The 23,854-nt window shown below is 38.4% G+C and overlaps 1 protein-coding gene across 1 annotated transcript in view; it reads right to left on the bottom strand.

Annotated features, from left to right (window-relative positions):
* LOC116058371 overlaps nt 1-23,854 on the bottom strand; it is a 72,171-nt gene that overhangs the window by 3,456 nt on the left and 44,861 nt on the right. Inside the window, exons 29-40 of the mRNA XM_036006114.1 lie at nt 19,023-19,065; nt 18,561-18,843; nt 17,745-17,908; nt 17,283-17,565; nt 16,458-16,621; nt 15,996-16,278; nt 15,154-15,317; nt 14,737-15,019; nt 13,510-13,574; nt 1,399-1,497; nt 935-1,217; nt 121-266 (exon numbers count right to left, since the gene is read on the bottom strand). Of these exons, the coding sequence (XP_035862007.1) occupies nt 121-266; nt 935-1,217; nt 1,399-1,497; nt 13,510-13,574; nt 14,737-15,019; nt 15,154-15,317; nt 15,996-16,278; nt 16,458-16,621; nt 17,283-17,565; nt 17,745-17,908; nt 18,561-18,843; nt 19,023-19,065 (2,260 nt within the window). The remainder of the gene's footprint in view (nt 1-120; nt 267-934; nt 1,218-1,398; nt 1,498-13,509; nt 13,575-14,736; nt 15,020-15,153; nt 15,318-15,995; nt 16,279-16,457; nt 16,622-17,282; nt 17,566-17,744; nt 17,909-18,560; nt 18,844-19,022; nt 19,066-23,854) is intronic.

Genomic DNA, 23,854 nt, shown 5'->3' with positions numbered 1-23,854 from the left:
AATTTTCCACCAAAGAACAGGCAGTCAGTGTATTTGATTGAACTTTGAATGTGACTGTCTGCTCAACGTCATCTATTGGTCATGTTAAATGGTATAAATCACCAGTTGGAGCAGTGTTACCTAAAGCCTGACCAGTGACTTCCACCTCGCACAGTGTCAGGTATTCTTGTCTTCCAGGAATCACAATGTTGACATAACGACCTTCCATTCCATTACACGCAAAGTTTTGGGAGGTCCCATCTTTGATAGACGAGATAACAGCACATCTGAACAAAAAAACAGAACTATGAGTAAAACTGGGTTACCACACAGACTGTGAATAAATCTTACCACTAGTTGTACTTAAATTCTGATCATGGTATTGCTGTGAAAACTATGGCTTTTTGTGGGAAGTATGTAGATATCCAGTGCACTAATCTCCTGTAATTTACACTAGAGCTGTAATCGGGCCTTAAATGTTCGGCCCAACAAGGCCCAAGCCCGACAAATACATTTTGATTGACAGCATTTTAAAAGCCTGAACCCGTTTACAGCCCGACATTATTCACATGTGCGCACGCACACATCTCTTTTGCCTTTTGTCAAGAAGGAGTCATTTATAAATGTTTTAACATCATTTATTCATGACTAACGTAGGCTATAGGCCACTTGGAAGTTGGAACAAAGAAATAAAATAAGTCCTCCAGGGGCCAGCCTCCGTTTCACCTCCTCAGCATCCATTTTCACGCTAATCAAAACGCATCACCTGACCGCACATTTACTGCGCAACCCGTAGCGCAAGCACGAGCTCGGCTCGAGCTCGTGTAAAATGATAGAAATTAAGACCGAAACCGTCGGGTCCCGTCGGATTCGAGCAAAGATCTTCAGCTCTAATTTACACATCCAGTGTTAAATGTTTGAATCTAATACTGTTTAAGACAGAAAGTGCAGTTACCTGGGGTTACTGTTGCCATTGTCATTGAGGGAATTTCCAATGCGGATCTCAGCACCATTGATTCTCTCGTGGCAACAATCTCCTCTGGTGGTGATGGTGACAGTGTTGACCTGATATGTCTTCAGGAGGTCCAGTCTCCACCATGGTTTTAAATCATTCTTAGTGTGGGTACAGGATCCCTGTGCCCAGTCGCTAGCACGATTTCCATCAATGGCCCTTTCAGGGACGGCATTTCCATGCTGGGATGACTGAATCACGTTTCCACCTCTAGCAATATTAGGATCTAGACAAGGTTACAAAATGTTTCATTAAACAGAGAGTTTATGGAAGGCACAGACATATCACATGTGTTGATCTGACCAAATTTTCCACCAAAGAACAGGCAGTCAGTGTATTTGATTGAACTTTGAATGTGACTGTCTGCTCAATGTCATCTATTGGTCACGTTAAATGGTATGAATCACCAGTTGGAGCAGTGTTACCTAAAGCCTGACCAGTGACTTCCACCTCGCACAGTGTCAGGTATTCTTGTCTTCCTGGAATCACAATGTTGACATAACGACCTTCCATTCCATTACACACAAAGTTTTGAGAGGTCCCAGCTTTGATAGATGAGATAACAGCACATCTGAAGAAAAAAACAAAAATACAGAACTATGAGTAAAACTGGGTTACCACACAGACTATGAATAAATCTTACCACTAGTTGTACTTAAATTTTGATCATGATATTGCTGTGAAAACTATGGCTTTCTATTAGGGAATTATGTAGATATCCAGTGCACTAATCTCCTGAAATTTACACTAGAGCTGTAATCGGGGCTTAAAAGTTAGGCCAGACAAGGCCCGAGCCCGACAAGTACATTTTGACTGACAGCATTTTAAAAGCCTGAACCCGTTTACAGCCCGACATTATTCAAATGTAGGCACAAACACAGGTCTTTTGCCTTTTGTCAAGAATGAGTCATTTATAAATGTTTTAACATCATTTATTCATGACTAACGTAGGCTATAGGCCACTTGGAAGTTGGAACAAAGAAATAAAATAAGTCCTCCAGAGGCCAGCCTACGTTTCACCTCCTCAGCATCCATTTTCACGTCAATCGAAAAGCATCACCTGACCGCTCATTTACCGTGCAACCCGTAGCGCAACTCGGTCCCGTTGGATTCAAGCAAAGAACTTAATTTACTAATTTACATATCCAATGTTAAATGTTTGAATATAATACTGTATAAGACAGAAAGTGCAGTTACCTGGGGTTATCATTGCCATTGTCATTGAGGGAATTTCCAATGCGGATCTCAGCACCATTGATTCTCTCGGGGCAACAATCTCCTCTGTTGGTGATGGTGACAGTGTTGATCTGATATGTCTTCAGGAGGTCCAGTCTCCACCATGGTTTTAAATCATTCTTAGTGTGGGTACAGGATCCGTGTACCCAGTTGCTAGCACGATTTCCATCAATGGCCCTTTCAGGGACGGCATTCCCATGCTGGGAGGACTGAATCACGTTTCCACCTCTAGCAATATTAGGATCTAGACAAGGTTACAAAATGTTTCATTAATGACAGTTTATGGAAGGCACAGACATATTACATGTGTTGATCTGACCAAATTTAAAAAAAAAAAAACAGGCAGTCAGCATATTTGATTGAACTTTGAATGTGACTGTCTGCTCAACGTCATCTATTGGTCACGTTAAATGGTATAAATCACCAGTTGGAGCAGTGATTAGTTACGAAATGTGATAATTAAGATAGATAGATAGATAGAAAGATAGATAGATAGATAGATAGATAGATAGATAGAAAGATAGATAGAAAGATAGATAGATAGATAGATAGATAGATAGATAGATAGATAGATAGATAGATAGAGACATAATGTAGATGTGATAGACCTATTGCATATGTCTATTAAATACTAAAATGTGAATAAATTGGGGAATATCAATAATTTGTGTCAACCAATCAAAAGAATAATCTCACCAAATTTGCCGCTGGTCTGTCCTAGAACAGCCAGCAAGACAAAGACCACAGATGAAGTCATCATCCTGTGGAAGAAGTTCAAATTCATAAAATGTTATTAAACATTAAATTAAATACTTATGCATTATTGTAAAGTAGAATGTAATTCATGACTGTACATTTTTTAAGTACTGGTAAATAAAGAAGTTGTAAAAAGTAGTTTTAGAAGTTTGCTGGAATTCAAATATGGCTTCCTACATGTTTATGGCTGTTGACAGGTAAGTATTGACTTTTTACTCATAAAGCTTTTATTGAAGGTATTATTGTACTTACAGTAAGGAGCGTAGCGTTAGTTGGTCTGCAGTAGGGGCTGTTGATAATCGTCAGGATAGTTCCCAGTTTAGTGCATGTGCTGCGTGTTGTAACACACTACACCTCCCGGCTCTTTGTGAAGTGTGGACAGCAGTGTTCAGAATCCTGTCTATCTTCCAAAATATATAGGCTCCTCCAACATCTGGTTTACGTGGGCGTGGTCTAGTGTTATTCCATCCTCCTGATCCACGCAGGTTTCTGCTGGGCGGGGCCAGGTGTACATGTCAGGTACTCCAGGACCAACCGGTGCTGCTCAGCTTGGATTGAACATTATTTCAGACTCTGAACCACAAATGTATCTGAAACATCACAAGATAAATACATTCATATGATAATGTGTGTGTGTGTGTGTGTGTATGTGTGTTTGTGTGTGTGTGTGTGTGTGTGTGTGTGTGTGTGTGTGTGTGTGTGTGTGTGTCTGTGTGTATGTTTTGAGATTTCCTCATACCTGAGGAGGGGAAAGATTAAGAGTGTCTTTGTTTGTACCCCTGAATATTCAGGTATGTGTATCTCTTCACCCTGAGCAAATTAATCTGTTAATGCATCATTTAAAATTCAAGAGAGAAAATGCAGGTGTTGCAGCAGCGCAAAAACAGCAACAAGTAGAGATAATTAGAGAGTAAAAACATACATAATAGTTAAATAAAACTAAAATAAGAAAATAATACAAAAAATACAAAAGTATTAAAGAGCAAATGGAGATGGTAAGGTGAGAGTAGTTATTAATAACAGCACAGTCAGCATGTTAACAGATGATGTGTTTAACCCTCCTGTTTTATAGGATTTAAAGAAAATAATTGTTAAAAGATTGTTGAAAAAAGGAAAAAAAACATTTATTTTTTAATTTTTTTATTAAACCTTTATTTAACCAGATAGGCCGTTGAGAACAGATTCTCATTTGCAACGGCGACCTGGCCAAGAATAAAGCATGAGCGTGCAAGACAACATACAGTTTACATTCAATACAATACAGGAATACAGAATTCAATAGGTCAATATACACTTAGTGCAAATTGTGGTCTAGAATGATGTAGGTCAGTAGATGTGCAAAAATTGTATGACAACATTGGTGGGAAGAATAACAGTTGAGCATGCCAGGGCAGCTGGAAAAGTTCAAAAGAGCAAAGAGATACATAAGCTAAACATGTCAGAACAAGCTTCAAAAACGTGGGAAAAAACAACAAAAACGTCAAAGTGTAGAAACAAATTGACAAAAACATCGTAAAAAGTGACAAAAGTGTCAAAAAAATACGACCAAAACTTTAAAAGAAAATTTTTAAATTTAAATTTTGAGCCAGAAAAACTAAAAGTTTTGGAGTCGACGGGAAGACAACACAAAGGTTAAGGAGTCAGAATTATTGTTTTTGTGTATTTATACAGGAATGTGATAACATTATAATATAGCATATTATGCAGAAACCATTAACATATTTACACAATATAGTATATTATGATATATTATTATGGTTTAGAAGTAAAGTAAATGTATTACATATATGGATGAAGATGATTTAATCATGCCACCTATATTCCATCTAAACAAACCAAGTTAAGTCAAACCACCTCCAGCATGGTACTTGAACACAGCATACATGTGTTGGTTAAACATAATATTAGTATTTGCATTCAACTCATTTGTATCTTGTTGAATTTATGTTTGTTCTTAGTTAATTTAGTTAAATCAATTTGAGTTTATTCTACATTGGTCAAATACTTGGATGTCTACACTGTTTTGCATTATTCCATCTGCCCTGGCATGCTCAACTGTTATTCTCTCCACCTTTGTTGTCATACAATTTTTGTACATCTCCTGACCTACATCACTAGCTAGACCACAATTTGCACTAACTGTATATTGACTCTTTACTACATTTCAGCATTTATAGAGACTGTTTATTAATGTATATTGTGTTATTACCTTATCACTTTCGCATATCCATCGACTTACTTATACCTCACTTTGCACCGGCTTTGTAATGCCTACTTAATCTGTATTTTAATCTGTATTTTATGTAGCCTATTGTATTCTGTATCTCAGAATAGCATCTGTTCTCAACGGCTTACCTGGTTAAATAAAGGTTAAATAAAAAAATAAAAAACATCCTTGTACAATCTAAGTAAACATCCTCATACAATCTAAGTAAAAATCATTTTACAATCAAAGTAAACATTATTTTACAATCTTTCAGTATTTGTGGATGTCATTTCAAGTTTTTACAGTCTGTCTCCACTGAACAAACTAAAAGTCTTTGTGAAAACTAGGAAGCCAAAAAAACACTGCCTTTTAGATTTCTACTTTAAGCTTTATTTTTTAGTAATTGTACTTTGGACGACGAGCTCTGCCCATCCAGATTCATGAGAATCTTCTGCATCACTTTGAAAGTGCATTTGAGGTCTCCTTGGTAACTCAGGTTCAGACAGTATATTAGTCCAAATAACAAAGCACAGGCAGATTAATCCACTTCTCATTGCATTGATCTGTATGTTTATAATTCATCTGAATTTTCTTTTAATCACGTTCTAAAGACAAGAATGAATCATTTAATTAATAATTAAACAAAGAAAGAGGAAGGACATCGGGGGAAAAGAGGGAAATCTGGCGGAGTTTTCAGCGGCAACGGAGCAATCCTGGAAGTGGAACACCCCCGATATAGACTGTTGTAACCCTGAGTAGGCTACAGTGCTGCTGTGCCACCGACTGATTCAGGAGGACACCTGTGTCATTCAGGAGGACACCTGTGTGATTCCGTACGCAGCCCGCGGCCAGAGCATGATCCGATTTGGTCCCCAAATCCTGCACACCAGACCAGCCAGCCGCAGCGTTATATGGCTGGTGTAACCGAGACAACGGTTGCTTTGTAGCAGAAAAACATTATGATGAGGATTGTAAAAGAAGTCAGGATCGCGGGCATGTATGTATGTGTGTGTGTGTGTGTGTGTGTGTGTGTGTGTGTGCTTGTGTGTCTGTGTGTGTATGTCTGTGTGTGTGTGTGTTTGTGTGTCTGTGTGTGTGGGTGACTGAGTGTGTCTGTGTGTGTGTGTGTGTGTGTGTGTGTGTGTATATATGTGTGTGTGTGTGTGTTTGTGTGTCTGTGTGTGTGACTGAGTGTGTCTGTGTGTGTGTGTGTGCGTGCGTGTGTGTGTGTGTGTCTGAGTGTGTGTGTGTGTGTGTGTGTGTGTGTGTGTGTGTGTATGCGGAAATGTTTGTTTAAGGCGGAAATGTTTGTTTAAGGCGGAAATGTTTGACTTCACTGGATCCAAAGTGTGTGTGTGTGTGTGTGTGTGTGTGTGTGTGTGTGTGTGTGTGTGTGTGTGTGTGTGTGTTGAACTCTGACCTCGGTGTGCAGCTGTCGGCTGGATGAAGCACGGCAGACTCTTCATCGCTCCTCTGAACTCCTGTTTGAGAGCCAACAGATACTTATGAAGGTAAATATGGTGCAAAAAGGGAGAGCTTGTAGAATTCAATGTGAGAACTTGCAGAAAAAAAAATCTGAACTTGTATGTTAAAATTTGCACTTGTAAAAATTTAATTTGCACTTGTAAAAAATATTCACACACATGTGATCTGAATTTGAAGTCATAAAAGAAAAAAAATCTGAACTTGTAAGTTAAAATTTGCACTTGTAGAAAATGTTCACACACCTGTATTCTGAATGTGAAGTTACAGAAAAAATATTCACAAATGTGTAGATTGATATTTACATGAACACAATGACAGCTGCAAACTTATAATGCAACATTTACTCGTATACTTTTTTTTTGTTACTCTGGTTCATTTTCCATCACAACCACAACTCAGTGATTACAACCTCTGGAATCTGTCACTGCAACTTCACATATGTGCTCTCTCGCATCACAAAGTGGCCAATCTGCTCCTCGACTTTCACAACACTCTTGACGATACATTTGGTGCAAAACTAATTTGTACCTGTGGACTTAGGCTGTGGAGCTGTGAGCTAACAGAACGGGAAAAGCAGGGTTTCTATCACCAGATGAGGGACAACTCTGTCTGGCTTATTTATGTAGCATGGAAACTTGGTGGAATAGCATGCTAGCGTTAGCTAACTAGCAGCCAGCCCGCTTCTAAATAAATACCTTTTAATTGTCTAAACATTTTTAACAGTCAAACTAAAACACTGGCGGTGAGCTCCACGGCCTGCAGCCGCAGACGGACCGTCATCAGTGGGTAACAGGTGCCAAGTTTCGCATCCCTGCCGAGAATTGCATCCACTAGGGAAAATAATGATTTTATAAGGCAAAGTACTGTTTAAAAACTAGGCAATAGTAAATCTCTTTGTCATGTTCATCAATAATGATTAGGATTTTAGAAGGTTTAGAGACATCAATGTTTTATCAGACTCTGTAGTAGCATTTCCTTGCTACCTAGATGCAATTTTCGGCAGCAATGAATTCTGCAGAAATTATTGTTTCTGCCCAAGCGGGTGCAATTCTTAGCAGGGATGCACAACATCAGCAAAGCAAGCTCTGGTCATGGCCGGGGGATGGGCCGCTGCTACCGGATGTGGGGCTCTCCGTGTCCCGCTGGAGCTCCGACTGCAGGTCGAGGTCGGCAGCGAAGCTTTCTGGCAAAAGCAGTGTTGCTACGCTGGTCGTTACCCACTGATGACAGTCCGTCTGCGGCTGCAGGCCGTGGAGCTCACCGCCAGTGTTTTAGTTTGACTGTTAAAAAGTGTTTAGATAATTAAAAGGTATTTATTTAGAAGCGGGCTGGCTGCTAGTTAGCTAGCTAACGCTAGCATGCTATTCCACCAAGTTTCCATGCTACATAAATAAGCCAGACAGAGTTGTCCCTCATCTGGCGATAGAAACCCTGATTTTCCCATAGACTGTATATAAGAAGGCTTTTCCCGTTCTGTTAGCTCAGAGCTCCACAGCCTAAGTCCACAGGTACTAATTAGTTTTGCACCAAATGTATCGTCAAGAGTGTTGTGAAAGTCGAGGAGCAGATTGGCCCCTTTGTGATGCGAGAGAGCACATATGTGAAGTTGCAGTGACAGATTCCAGAGGTTGTAATCACTGAGTTGTGGTTGTGATGGAAAATGAACCAGAGTAAAATAAAAAGTATACGAGTAAATGTTGTATTATAAGTTTGCAGCTGTCATTGTGTTCATGTAAATATCAATCTACACATTTGTGAATATTTTTTCTGTAACTTCACATTCAGAATACAGGTGTGTGAACATTTTCTACAAGTGCAAATTTCAACTTACAAGTTCAGATTTTTTTTACAAGCTCTCATGTTTTTTTTCTTTGTATGACTTCAAATTCAGATCACATGTGTGTGAATATTTTTTACAAGTGCAAATTTTATTTTTATAAGTGCAAATTAAATTTTTACAAGTGCAAATTTTAACATACAAGTTCAGATTTTTTGTTCTGCAAGTTCTCACATTGTATTCTACAAGCTCTCCCTTTTTGCACCATATTTACCTTCATACTTCTGCTCCATCACCTGCACACACACACACACACACACACACACACACACACACACACACACACGCGTTTGTATGGTTGCGTGTGCTCGTGCGTGTTAGAGTGCGGATCGGGCTGCATTTTTCTGCCCGAGCCCGACCCAAGCCCGACAGTTAAAATCTCGTACTCGTATTACAGTTTGTCTCAGACTAATGACACATGTACGTTTGTTTGTGTGAAAGCTTTTATGAAGCAGCTGCAGGAAGACATTCAGAAATGTCAACAGATGAGGTCATCAGCTCACACGGGGCAACAAGTGCACGTTAACACAGGCGCGCACCTACATAATAAGCTTTTTTAAATTTAAAATGTTCAATGCCTTATCGTACTGATGTGACCAAGCCCAACCTGAAACCGAACATTTTCTAACACAGTTTCTAAATATCTGTCCGAACCCGGCCCGGCCCGTCAGGTACCGACAGGTCCCAACTGGCTCGGTTCGGATATCCATCCTCTACTGTGTGTGTCTGTGTCGAACTAGACCACAATTTCCACTAACTGTATATTGACTCTTTACTACATCTCAGCATTTATATAGACTGTCTATTCACGTATATTGTGTTATTACCATATCACTTTCACATATCCATCTTACTTAGACCTCACTTTGTGCCGGGTTTGTAATGCCTACTTAACCTAAATTTGAAGGGTTAGGGTTAGGGTTAGGGTTAGGGAGGACTGCAGGGGGTACGTGTCCCCCTAGTGGTACTCTGGAGGACTGCAGGGGGGTACGTGTCCCCATAGGGGTACTCTGGAGGACTGCAGGGGGTACGTGTCCCCCTAGGGGTACTCTGGAGGACAGCAGGGAGTACGTGTCCCCCTAGGGGTACTCTGGAGGACTGTGTGTGTGTGTGTGTGTGTGTGTGTGTGTGTGTGTGTGTGTGTGTGTGTGCTTGTGCGTGTGTCGAACTAGACCACAATTTACACTAACTGTATATTGACTCTTTACTACATTTCAGCATTTATAGAGACTGTCTATTGATGTATATTGTGTTATTACCATATCACTTTTGCATATCCATCGACTTACTTATACCTCACTTTGCGCCGGCTTTGTAATGCCTACTTAATCTGTATTTTAATCTGTATTTTATGTAGCCTATTGTATTCTGTATTCTGTACTGTATTGAATGTGAAACTGTATGTTGTCTTTCATGCTTATGCTTTTCTTCGCTTCTTAAATAAAGGTTAAATAAAAAAAATGAAAAAAAACCTTGTACAATCTAAGTGTTTTTGACATAATATACTATGACTTTTTAGAATTTATTTTGACATACTGTACTATGACTTTTATGACTTCTTTCGACATACTGTACTATGACTTTTTATGACTATTTTCGAGTTACTATACAATCACTTTTTTCGACATACTATACTATGACTTTTTATTACTTTTTTCAACATATTATATTATGACTTTTTATTGCTTTTTTCGAGATACTATACTGACTTTTTTATCACTTTTTTCGACATACTATACTATGACTTTTTGTGACTTTTTTTCAACATACTATACTATGACTTTTTATGACTTATTTCGACATACTATACTAAGACTTTTTTGTGACTTTTTTCAACATACTATACTAAGACTTTTTTGTGACTTTTTTCGACTTTCTTGTGACTTTTTTTGACATACTATACTATGACTTTTTTGTGACTTTTTTCGACATACTATACTATAACTTTTTATGACTTGTAATGTATTGAATGTGAAACTGTATGTTGTCTTGCACGCTTATGCTTTTCTTTGCTAGGTCGCGGATGTAAATGAGAACCTGTTCTCAATGGCCTACCTGGTTAAATTAAGAATAAATAAAAAAATTAAAAACATCCTTGTACTATCTAAGTTTTTTCGACATACTATACAATGAGTTTTTATTACTTTTGTCAACATACTATGACATGACTTTTTATCAATTTTTTCGACATACTATACTATGACTTTTTAGGACATCTTTTGACATCCTACACTATGACTTTTTTGTGATTTCTTTCGAAATAGTATACTACGAATTTTTATATTTTTTGACATACTATACTATGACTTTTTATGATTTATTTCGACATACTATACTATGACTTTATCACTTTTTTCGACATACTATACTATGACATTGAAGGACTTCTTTCTACATAATATGCTATGACTTTTTATGACTTCTTTCGACTTACTATAATATTTCTTTTTTGTGACTTTTTTCGACTTACAATACTATGACATTTTATGACTTTTTTCAAGATACTATACTATGACTTTTTCTGACTTTTTTTTCGACATACTATACTATGACTTTTTATGACTTTTTTCGAGATACTATACAACGACTTTTTATCACTTTTTCGACATACTATGACTTTTTATGACTTCTTTACACATACTATACTATGACTTTTTTGTGACTTTTTTCAACATACTATACTATGACTTTTTTGTAATTTTTTTTGACATACTATACTAAGACTTTTTTGTGACTTTTTTCGACATACTATACTATGACATTTTATGACTTGTAATGTATTGAATGTGAAACTGTATGTTGTCTTGCACGCTTATGCTTCGCTTCGCTAAAAAAAATGAAAAACATCCTTGTACTATCTAAGTTTTTTCGACATACTATACAATAAGTTGTTATTACTTTTGTCAACATACTATGACATGACTTTTTATCACTTTTTTCGACATACTATACTATGACTTTTTAGGACATCTTTTGACATCCTATACTATGATTTTTTTGTGATTTCTTTCAACATAGTATACTATGATTTTTTTATTACTTTTTTCGACATGGTATTCATACTATGACTTTTTATATTTTTTGACATACTATACTATGATTTTTTATTACTTTTTTCTACATGGTATTCATACTATGACTTTTTATATTTTTTGACATACTATACTATGATTTTTTATGATTTATTTCGACATACTATACTGTGACTTTATCACTTTTTTCTATACACTATACTATGACTTTTTAGGACTTCTTTCGACATACTATACTATGACTTTTTAATCACTTTTTTCGACATTCTATAATACTACTTTTTTATGACTTCTTTCGACTTACAATAATATTACTTTTTTGTGATTTTTTTCAAACTACCATACTATGACTTTTGTCTACATACTACACTATGTCTTTTTACCACTTTTTTCGAAATACTATTCTGTGACTTTTTTGTGACTTATTTGGACATACTATACTATCACTTTTTATGACTTTTTTCGACCTACTATACTATGACTTTTCTCAACATATACTATGACTTTTTAGACATGCTATACTATAACTTGTTATCATTTTTTTGAAACAATAAACACTTAAAATATTTGTTGACTAAAGCTTTATTTCAGATCTCACCTTTTATCCATTAGAATTTCTACCACAAACTTGGTGTCAGAAGTGGGATGGCGTGCATGATTTGCTCTTGGAGCCCGGTTCAGCGGTGACTGATCATCCAGGGGGAGAACTTCCCCAGCCTCTACCTCGTTGATGTTTCAGAGATAATAGGACCGCCTGTTGGTGGCCCCAGATAGTCACCACCGTCATCTCAAGAGAGTCGGACGACGTTGACTTAAGCTTAGTTTGGGAGACTTAGCTGGTTTGCTGCCAGCCTAGTTATCAGTAGTTATTAGTCACATATTCATCATAAACCCTGATTTTGCCCTCACATTTCACCTAAATTACTTTAAAGTTCAATAAGTATGTCATTGTTTTATTAAATGTTCAAGCTCTTCATTAAAGTTGGCATATGAAGGTAATTAAGAGTGAAATATTCAAACCAAACGTCATGTTTTTATCGCTACACCATTCCATCAAAAGGAAATATTCTTGATGAGTTCTCCATCATTTTAGACACAAGTCCCCCAAAAGTATGTTCGCCCCACCAAATTTCAGATAAGTATAAGATCATACCAGTAGAAAATGTAACTACAGATGTGACTGTCCATCAAAATTAAACTGATATGATGCATGACTTACATCTAAGACAGCTATGTTGCTGCTTTCTCTGAAGATGTAGGAAAAACATTTAAACATGTACAGTATAGGCCTCTTAGCTATATGCTGTTGTTTCTCTCTGTATGCTGTGCTTGCATTACCCAAAAAATATACTCATTTGAAAAGACAGCCAAGCAAGTCTGGACAAACAGACAATGAGGAAAAACACAAACACACACACAGATTTGCTTAAAAAGTAATGTTTATTTTGCAAGTATATTTAAGAAGAGTAGATAGAAGCAAGCACAAGAAAAGTTACAACAAATACAATGCAGCCAGTGCACTGTATATCATTTCTCATCCGTTGCTATCATTTTCCCACAGTTCTGTTTAATAATGCATCTCTCGCTGCTCTCATGGCACACAATAGTAGGTATAATCAGTTACTAGAGCTGTATGTCTTTTGTTCGCTATTTAAATTTGAACAATAACCTTTATTTTGTTAGCTAATGTATAAAACAACCATCTGTATCAGTTTTACATAAAGCTTCAGCATACGATTGTCCTGACCTTATGTAATACCAAGTATTTTACTTCAGATATGCTCTGTGTGCGAATCAAAAACCAAATAAACCAAATACGCAAACTTGCATAGACTAGCGTTAAAATTAAGTGAACATGAAGAAATTATTTTAGAATCAGTTTCCTATGATACTGTCCCAGTGACTTCCACCTCACACAGTGTCAGGTATTCTCGTCTTCCAGGAATCACGATGTTGACATAACGACCTTCCATTCCATTACACACAAAGGTTTGGGAGGTCCCAGCTGCCATAGACGAGATTACAGCACATCTGAAGAAAAATACAATGAAACAGAACTATGAGTAAAACTAGTAGTAGTAGATAACTTTATTGTCCCTGTGGGGCAGTTGGGTTTGCGGCATAGTCACAAGGCCCTTCATGACAAGACATCAGACATATGATACAAACAAATAGTCCCTACATCAGACACCGACAGACAACATGAAGAACATACATCACACACTACAATACACTATACACCCTTGGGTATGACCAGGCCAGCTGGACATCTAGCTTATTTTGACTGATTGAGTGATTTCTGGCTTGTAGTACAAAACAGAATTTGGATCTGTTCTTGGTAAGAAGGGGTTGGCAGAAATGACGCCTAGATGGCAGTAGTTTAAAATGAGATGCCAGGGGGGGTGTGCAGTCACATACAATGTTATTGGCCTTTCTCACCAGTCTGTCTTTGTAAATATGTTTAATGTTCGGTAGTGTTATCCCAAGTAACTTGCTGGCAGTTGTAACTGTTTTTCTGATTGTCTTTTTCTATGACTCAGTGGCATTTCCGAACCAGCAGATAATACAGCATGTTAAAACACTTTCAATAAAAACAGTATATAACATTGTAACTTGGTTACCACACTATTAATAAATCTTACCACTAGTTGTACTTAAATTCTGATCATGCTATTGCTGTGAAAACTATGGCTTTCTATTAGGAAAGTATGTAGATATCCAGTGCACGAATCTCCTGTAATTTACCCTAGGACTGTAATCGGGCCTTAAAAGTTAGGCCCGACAGAATTCGGCCCGAGCCCGACAAGTACATTTTGATTGACAGCTTTTTAAAAGCCTGAACCCGTTTACAGCCCAACATTATTCAAATGTATGCACGCACACAGCTCTTTTGCCTTGTGTCAAGAATTAGTCATTTATAATGTTTTAACATAATTTATTCATGACTAACGTAGGCTATAGGCCACTTGGAAGTTGGAACAAAGAAATAAAATAAGTCCTCCAGAGGCCAGCCTCCGTTTCACCTCCTCCTGACCTGGCGCAACCCGGAGCGCAAGCCTGAGCCCGGCCCGAGCCCGTGTACAATGATAGAAATTAGATCCGATGGGTTCGGGCAACGATCTTCAGCTCTAATTTACACATCCAATGTTAAATGTTTGAATCGAATACTGTATAAGACAGAAAGTGCAGTTACCTGGGGTTACCATTGCCATTGTCATTGAGGGAATTTCCAATGCGGATCTCAGCACCATCGATTCTCCAGGCGCAACAATCTCCTCTGTTGGTGATGGTGACATTGTTGATCTGATATGTCTTCAGGAGGTCCAGTCTCCACCATGGTTTTAAATCTTTCTTAGTGTGGGTACAGGATCCGTCTCTCAGGTTGCTAGAACGATTCCCATCAATGGCCCTTTCAGGGACCTCTTTCTCGTACAGGGAGGACTGAGTGACGTTTCCACCTCTAGCAATATTAGGATCTAGACAAGGTTACAACATTTTTCATTAAAGAAATTTTCCGCTAAAGAACAGGCAGTCAGTATATTTGATTAAACTTTGAATGTGATTGTCTGCTCAACATCATCTATTGGTCACGTTAAATGGTATAAATCACCAGTTGGAGCAGTGTTTCCTGAAGGCTGACCAGTGACTTCCACCTCGCACAGTGTCAGAAATTCTCGTCTTCCAGGAATCACAATGTTGACATAACGACCTTCCATCCCGTTACACACAAAGGTTTGAGAGGTCCCATCTTTGATAGACGAGATAACAGCACATCTGAAGAAAAAAACAAAAAAACAGAACTATAAGTAAAATTGGGTTACCACACAGACTATGAATAAATCTTACCTCTAGTTGTACTTAAATTCTGATCATGGTATTGCTGTGAAAACTATGGCTTTCTATTAGGGAATTATTTAGATATACAGGGCGCTAATCTCCTGTAATTTACACTAGAGCTGTAATCGGGCCTTAAATGTTCGGCCAGACAAGGCCCGAGCCCGACAAGTACATTTTGATTGACAGCATTTTAAAAGCCCGAACCCGTTTACAGCCCAACATTATTCATATGTGTGCACGCACACAGCTCTTTTGCTTTGTGTCAAGAATGAGTCATTTATAAATGTTTTAACATAATTTATTCATGACTAACGTAGGCTATAGGCCACTTGGAAGTTGGAACAAAGAAGTAAAATAAGTCCTCCAGAGGCCAGCCTCCATTTCACCTCCTCAGCATCCATTTTCACGCTAATTAAAACGCATCACCTGACCGCTCATTTACCGCACAACCCGTAGCGCAAGCACGAGCCCGGCCCGAGCCCGTGTACAATGATAGAAATTAAGACCGAACCCGTCGGGTGCCGTCGGATTCGAACAAAGATCTTCAGCTCTAATTTACACGTCCAATGTTAAATGTTTGAATCTAATACTGTATAAGACACAAAGTGCAGTTACCTCGGGTTACTGTTGCCATTGTCATTGAGGGAATTTCCAATGCGGATCTCAGCACCATTGATTCTCCAGGAACAACAATCTCCTCTGGTGGTGATGGTGACAGTGTTGATCTGATATGGCTTCAGGAGATCCAGTCTCCACCATGGTTTTAAATCATAGTTAGTGACGCTACAGGATCCCTCTCCCAGGTTGTTAGCACGATTTCCATCAATGGCCCTTTCAGGGACCCCTTTCTCATACAGGGAGGACTGAATCACGTTTCCATCTCTAGCAATATTAGGATCTAGACAAGGTTACAAAATGTTCCATTAAAGACAGTTTAGGGGAGGCACAGAAATATTACATGTGTTGATCTGACTAAATTTTCCGCCAAAGAACAGGCAGTCAGTATATTTGATTGAACTTTGAATGTGACTGTCTGCTCAAAATCATATATTGGTCACGTTAAATGGTATAAATCACCAGTTGGAGCAGTGTTTCCTGAAGGCTGACCAGTGACTTCCACCTCACACAGTGTCAGGTATTCTCGTCTTCCAGGAATCACAATGTTGACATAACGACCTTCCATTCCATTACAGACAAAGTTTTGGGAGGTCCCAGCTTTGATAGACGAGATAACAGCACATCTGAAGAAAAAAAAAAAAAACAGAACTATAAGTAAAACTGGGTTACCACACAGACTGTGAATAAATCTTACCACTAGTTGTACTTAAATTCTGATCATGGTATTGCTGTGAAAACTATGGCTTTCTATTAGGGAATTATGGAGATATACAGTGCACTAATCTTCTGTAATTTACACTAGAGCTGTAATCGGGCCTTAAATGTTCGGCCAGACAAGGCCAGAGCCCGACAAGTACATTTTGATTGACAGCTTTTTAAAAGCCTGAACCCGTTTACAGCCCAACATTATTCAAATGTACTCACGCACACAACTCTTTAGCCTTTTGTCAAGAATAAGTCATTTATACATTTTTTAACATCATTTATTCATGACTAACGTAGGCTATAGGCCACTTGGAAGTTGGAACAATGAAATAAAATAAGTCCTCCAGAGGCCAGCCTCCGTTCACCTCCTCAGCATCCATTTTCACGCTAATTAAAACGCATCACCGTACCGCTCATTTACCGCACAACCCGTAGCGCAAGCCCGAGCCCGGCCCGAGCCCGTGTACAATGATAGAAATTAAGACCGAACCCGTCGGGGCAAAGATCTTCAGCTCTAATTTACACATCCAATATTAAATGTTTGAATCTAATACTGTATAAGACACAAAGTGCAGTTACCTGGGGTTACCGTTGCCATTGTCATTGAGGGAATTTCCAATGCGGATCTCAGCACCATTGATTCTCTCGGGGCAACAATCTCCTCTGTTGGTGATGGTGACAGTGTTGATCTGATATGTCTTCAGGAGGTCCAGTCTCCACCATGGTTTTAAATCATTGTTAGTGTGGGCACAGGATCTCTGTTCCCAGTCACTAGCACGATTTCCATCAATGGCCCTTTCAGGGATGCCATCCTCATACAGGGAGGACTGAATCACGTTTCCACCTCTAGCAATATTAGTATCTAGACAAGGTTACAAAATGTTTCATTAAAGACAGTTCATGGAAGGCACAGACATGTTACATGTGTTGATCTGATTAAATTTTCCGCCAAAGAACAGGCAGTCAGTGTATTTGATTGAACTTTGAATGTGACTGTCTGCTCAACGTCATCTATTGGTCACGTTAAATGGTATAAATCACCAGTTGGAGCAGTGTTTCCTGAAGGCTGACCAGTGACTTCCACCTCGCACAGTGTCAGAAATTCTCGTCTTCCAGGAATCACAATGTTGACATAACGACCTTTCATTCCATTACAGACAAAGGTTTGGGAGGTCCCATCTTTGATAGATGAGATAACAGCACATCTGAAGAAAAAAACAAAAAAACAGAACTATGAGTAAAGCTGGGTTACCACACAGACTATGAATAAATCTTACCACTAGTTGTACTTAAATTCTGATCATGGTATTGCTGTGAAAACTATGGCATTCTATTAGGGAATTATGTAGATATCCAGTGCACTAATCTCCTGTAATTTACACTAGAGCTATAATCGGGCCTTAAATGTTCGGCCAGACAAGGCCCGAGCCCGACAAGTACATTTTGATTGACAGCTTTTTAAAAGCCTGAACCCGTTTACAGCCCAACATTATTCACATGTACTCACGCACACAACTCTTTTGCCTTTTGTCAAGAATGAGTCATTTATAAATGTTTTAACATCATTTATTCATGACTAATGTAGGCTATAGGTCACTTGGAAGTTAGAACAAAGAAGTAAAATAAGTCCTCCAGAGGCCAGCCTCCGTTTCACCTCCTCAGCATCCATTTTCACGCTAATTAAAACGCATAACCGTACCACTCATTTACCGCACAACCCGTAGCGCAAGCCCGAGCCCGTGTACAATGATAGAAATTAAGACCGAATCCGTCGGGGCAAAGATCTTCAGCTCTAATTTACACATCCAATATTAAATGTTTGAATCTAATACTGTATAAGACACAAAGTGCAGTTACCTGGGGTTACCGTTGCCATTGTCATAGAGGGAATTTCCAATGCGGATCTCAGCACCATTGATTCTCTCGGGGCAACAATCTCCTCTGTTGGTGATGGTGACAGTGTTGATCTGATATGTCTTCAGGAGGTCCAGGCTCCACCATGGTTTTAAATCATAGTTAGTGTGGGCACAGGATCCCTGTTCCCAGTCGCTAGCACGATTTCCATCAATGGCCCTTTCAGGGATGCCTTCCTCATACAGGGAGGACTGAATCACATTTCCACCTCTAGCAATATTAGGATCTAGACAAGGTTACAAAATATTCCATTAAAGACAGTTTAGGGAAGGCACAGACATATTACATGTGTTGATCTGATTAAATTTTCCGCCAAAGAACAGGCAGTCAGTATATTTGATTGAACTTTGAATGTGACTGTCTGCTCAACATCATCTACTGGTCACGTTAAATGGTATAAATCACCAGTTGGAGCAGTGTTTCCTGAAGGCTGACCAGTGACTTCCACCTCGCACAGTGTCAGGAATTCTCGTCTTCCAGGAATCACAATGTTGACATAACGACCTTCCATCCCGTTACACACAAAGGTTTGGGAGGACCCAGCTGCCATAAACGAGATTACAGCACATCTGGAGAACGTAAAATTAAACAGAACTATGAGTGAAACTGGCTTACCACACAGACTATGAATAAATCTTACCACTAGTTGTATTTAAATTCTGATCATGATATTGCTGTGAAAACTATGGCTTGCTATTAGGGAATTATGTAGATATCCAGTGCACCTATCTCCTTTAATTTACACTAGAGCTGTAATCGGGCCTTAAATGTTCGGCCAGACAAGGCCCGAGCCCGACAAGTACATTTTGATTGACAGCATTTTAAAAGCCCGAACCCGTTTACAGCCCAACATTATTCAAATGTACTCACGCAACACAGCTCTTTTACCTTTTGTCAAGAATGAATCATTTATAAATGTTTTAACATCATTTATTCATGACTAACGTAGGCTATAGGCCACTTGGAAGTTGGAACAAAGAAATAAAATAAGTCCTCCAGAGGCCAGCCTCTGTTTCACCTCCTCAGCATCCATTTTCACGCTAATTAAAACGCATCACCGTACCGCTCATTTACCGCACAACCCGTAGCGCAAGCATGAGCCCGGCCCGAGCCCGTGTACAATGATAGAAATTAAGACCGAACCCGTCGGGCCAAAGATCTTCAGCTCTAATTTACACATCCAATATTAAATGTTTGAATCTAATACTGTATAAGACACAAAGTGCAGTTACCTGGGGTTACCGTTGCCATTGTCATAGAGGGAATTTCCAATGCGGATCTCAGCACCATTGATTCTCTCGGGGCAACAATCTCCTCTGTTGGTGATGGTGACAGTGTTGATCTGATATGTCTTCAGGAGGTCCAGGCTCCACCATGGTTTTAAATCATAGTTAGTGTGGGCACAGGATCTCTGTTCCCAGTCACTAGCACGATTTCCATCAATGGCCCTTTCAGGGATGCCATCCTCATACAGGGAGGACTGAATCACGTTTCCACCTCTAGCAATATTAGTATCTAGACAAGGTTACAAAATGTTTCATTAAAGACAGTTTAGGGAAGGCACAGAAATATTACATGTGTTGATCTGATTAAATTTTCCACCAAAGAACAGGTAGTCAGTATATTTGATTGAACTTTGAATGTGACTGTCTGCTCAACGTCATCTATTGGTCATGTTAAATGGTATAAATCACCAGTTGGAGCAGTGATTAGTTAGGAAATGTGATAATTAAGATAGATAGATAGATAGATAGAAAGATGGATAGATAGATAGATAGATAGATAGATAGAGACATCATGTAGATGTGATAGATGTATTGCATATGTCTATTAAATACTAAAAGGTGAATAAATTGGGGAATATCAATAATTTGTCTCAACCAATCAAAAGAATAATCTCACCAAATTTGCCGCTGGTCTGTCCTAGAACAGCCAGCAAGACAAAGACCACAGATGAAGTCATCATCCTGTGGAGGAAGTTCAAATTCATAAAATGTTATTAAACATTAAATTAAATACTTATGCATTATTGTAAAGTAGAATGTAATTAATGACAGTACATTTTTTAAGTACTCGCAAATAAACAAGTTGTAAAAAGAAGTTTTAGAAGTTTGCTGGAATTCAAATATGGCTTCCTACATGTTTATGGCTGTTGACAGGTAAGTATTGACTTTTTACTCATAAAGCTTTTATTGAAGGTATTATTGTACTTACATTAAGGAGCGTAGCGTTAGTTGGGCTGTTGATAATCGTCAGGATCGTTCCCAGTTTAGTGCAGGTGTAACACTCTACACCTCACGGCTCTTTGTGAAGTGCGGAGAGCGGCGTTCAGAATCCTGTCTGTCTTCCAAAATATATAGGCTCCTCCAACATCTGGTTTACGTGGGCGTGGTCTAGTGTTATTCCATCCTCCCGATCCACGCAGGTTTCTGCCGGGCGGGGCCAGGTGTACATGTCAGGTACTCCAGGACCAACCGGTGCTGCTCAGCTTGGATTGAACATTATTTCAGACTCTGAACCCCAAATGTTTCAGAAGCATTACATGATAAATACATTCATATGATTATGTGTGTGTGTGTGTGTGTGTGTGTGTGTGTGTGAGAGTCTGTATGTGTGTTTTGATATTTCCTCATACCTGAGGAGGGGAAAGATTAAAAGTGTCTTTGTTTGTACCCATTGTACAAACAAAGAAAAGAAATACAACCTCCCTGAATATTCAGGTATGTGTATCTCTTCACCCTGAGCAAATTAATCTGTTAATGCATCATTTAAAATGAGAAAAAATTAGCTTTTTATTGGTCCTCAAGAGAGAAAATGCAGGTGTTGCAGCAGCACAAAAACAGCAACAAGTAGAGATAATTAGAGAGTAAAAACATACATAATAGTTAAATAAAACTAAAATAAGAAAATAATACAAAAAATACAAAAGTATTAAAGAGCAAATGGAGATGGTAAGGTGAGAGTAGTTATTAATAACAGCACAGTCAGCATGTTAACAGACGATGTGTTTAACCCTCCTGTTTTATAGCATTTAAAGAAAATAATTGTTAAAAGATTGTTGAAAAAAAGGACAAACATTTTTTCATTTATTGTTTTTATTAAACCTTTATTTAACCAGATAGGCCGTTGAGAACAGATTCTCATTTGCAACGGCGACCTGGCCAAGAATAAAGCATAAGTGTGCAAGACCACATACAGTTTACATTCAATACAATACAGGAATACAGAATTCAATAGGTCAATATACAGTTAGTGCAAATTGTGGTCTAGATAATGATGTAGGTCAGTAGATGTGCAAAAATTGTATGACAACATTGGTGGGAAGAATAACAGTTGAGCATGCCAGGGCAGCTGGAAAAGTTCAAAAGAGCAAAGAGATACATAAGGCAAACATGTCAGAACAAGCTTCAAAAACGTGGGAAAAAACAACAAAAACGTCAAAGTGTAGAAACAAATTGACAAAAACATCGTAAAATGTGACAAAAGTGTTACAAAAAATACGACCAAAACTTTAAAAGAAAATTTTTAAATTTAAATTTTGACCCAGAAAAACTAAAAGTTTTGGAGTCGACGGGAAGACAACACAAAGGTTAAGGAGTCAGAATTATTGTTTTTGTGTATTTATACAGGAATGTGATAACATTATAATATAGCATATTATGCAGAAACCATTAACATATTTACACAATATAGTATATTATGATATATTATTATGGTTTAGAAGTAAAGTAAATGTATTACATATATGGATGAAGATGATTTAATCATGCCACCTATATTCCATCTAAACAAACCGAGTTAAGTCAAACCACCTCCAGCATGGTACTTGAACACAGCATACATGTGTTAAACATAATATTAGTATTTGCATTCAACTCATTTGTATCTTGTTGAATTTATGTTTGTTCTTAGTTAATTTAGTTAAATCAATTTGAGTTTATTCTACATTGGTCAAATACTTGGATGTCTACGCTCTTTTGCATTATTCCATCTGCCCTGGCATGCGCAACTGTTATTCTCTCCACCTTTGTTGTCATACAATTTTTGTACATCTCCTGACCTACATCACTAGCTAGACCACAATTTGCACTAACTGTATATTGACTCTTTACTATATTTCAGCCTTTATAGAGACTGTTTATTAATGTATATTGTGTTATTACCTTATCACTTTCGCATATCCATCGACTTACTTATACCTCACTTTGCACCGGCTTTGTAATGCCTACTTAATCTGTATTTTAATCTGTATTTTATGTAGCCTATTGTATTCTGTATCTCAGAATAGCATCTGTTCTCAACGGCTTACCTAGTTAAATAAAGGTTAAATAAAAAAATAAAAAACATCCTTGTACAATCTAAGTAAACATCCTCATACAATCAAAGTAAACATCCTTGTACATTCACTCACTCTTTGAGTCCGATCTGTTTATAAAAGGGTTCCTGGACAGATATTTTCTCTCTGCTGTAAAAAGCAACAGAAGGTTTTGCAATAAAATCTGAAATTGAAATGTGTGTGTGTGTCTGTGTGTGTGTGTGTATTTTTGTGTCTCTGTGTGTGGGTGTGTGTGTGTGTGTGTGTGTGTGTGTATGTGTGTGTGTGTGTGTTGAACTCTGACCTCGGTGTGCAGCTGTCGGCTGGATGAAGCACGGCAGACTCTTCATCGCTCCTCTGAACTCATGTTTGAGAGCCAACAGATAGTCCTCCTCCTCGCCAGCTGTCAAGGGGAGGGGCTTCTGCTCCATCACCTGCACACACACACACACACACACACACACACACACACACACACACACACACACACACACAGACATACACACACACACACACACACACACACACACACACACACACACACACACACTGTCAACTACAGGTCCCAGAGTGCACTGCTGGCAGAAACATCCAATCAGAAATGAAGAATATGTAACTTTGTTGGTTTTCAGGTTATATTAGTTTCCTTCATATACTGTATGTGTGTGTGTATGTGTGCGTGTGTGTTTGTGTGCGAGGTCTGTGTATGTGTCTTGTCTGTCTGTGTGTGTGTGTCTGTGTCTGTCTGTCTGTGTGTGTGTCTGTGTCTGTCTGTGTGTGTGTGTCTGTGTCTGTCTGTGTGTGTGTGTGTCTGTGTGTGCGTGTTTGTGTGAGTGTGTCTGTGTCTAACTAGACCACAATTTGCACAACTGTATATTGACTCTTTACTACATTTCAGCATTCATATAGACTGTCTATTCAT

The sequence above is a fragment of the Sander lucioperca genome, chromosome 10 (genome assembly GCF_008315115.2).
Source record: "Sander lucioperca isolate FBNREF2018 chromosome 10, SLUC_FBN_1.2, whole genome shotgun sequence".
Classification (NCBI taxonomy): domain Eukaryota; kingdom Metazoa; phylum Chordata; class Actinopteri; order Perciformes; family Percidae; genus Sander; species Sander lucioperca.
The sequence above is the reverse complement of the archived record's forward strand: the minus strand, read 5'-3'. Positions and strand labels throughout refer to the sequence as shown.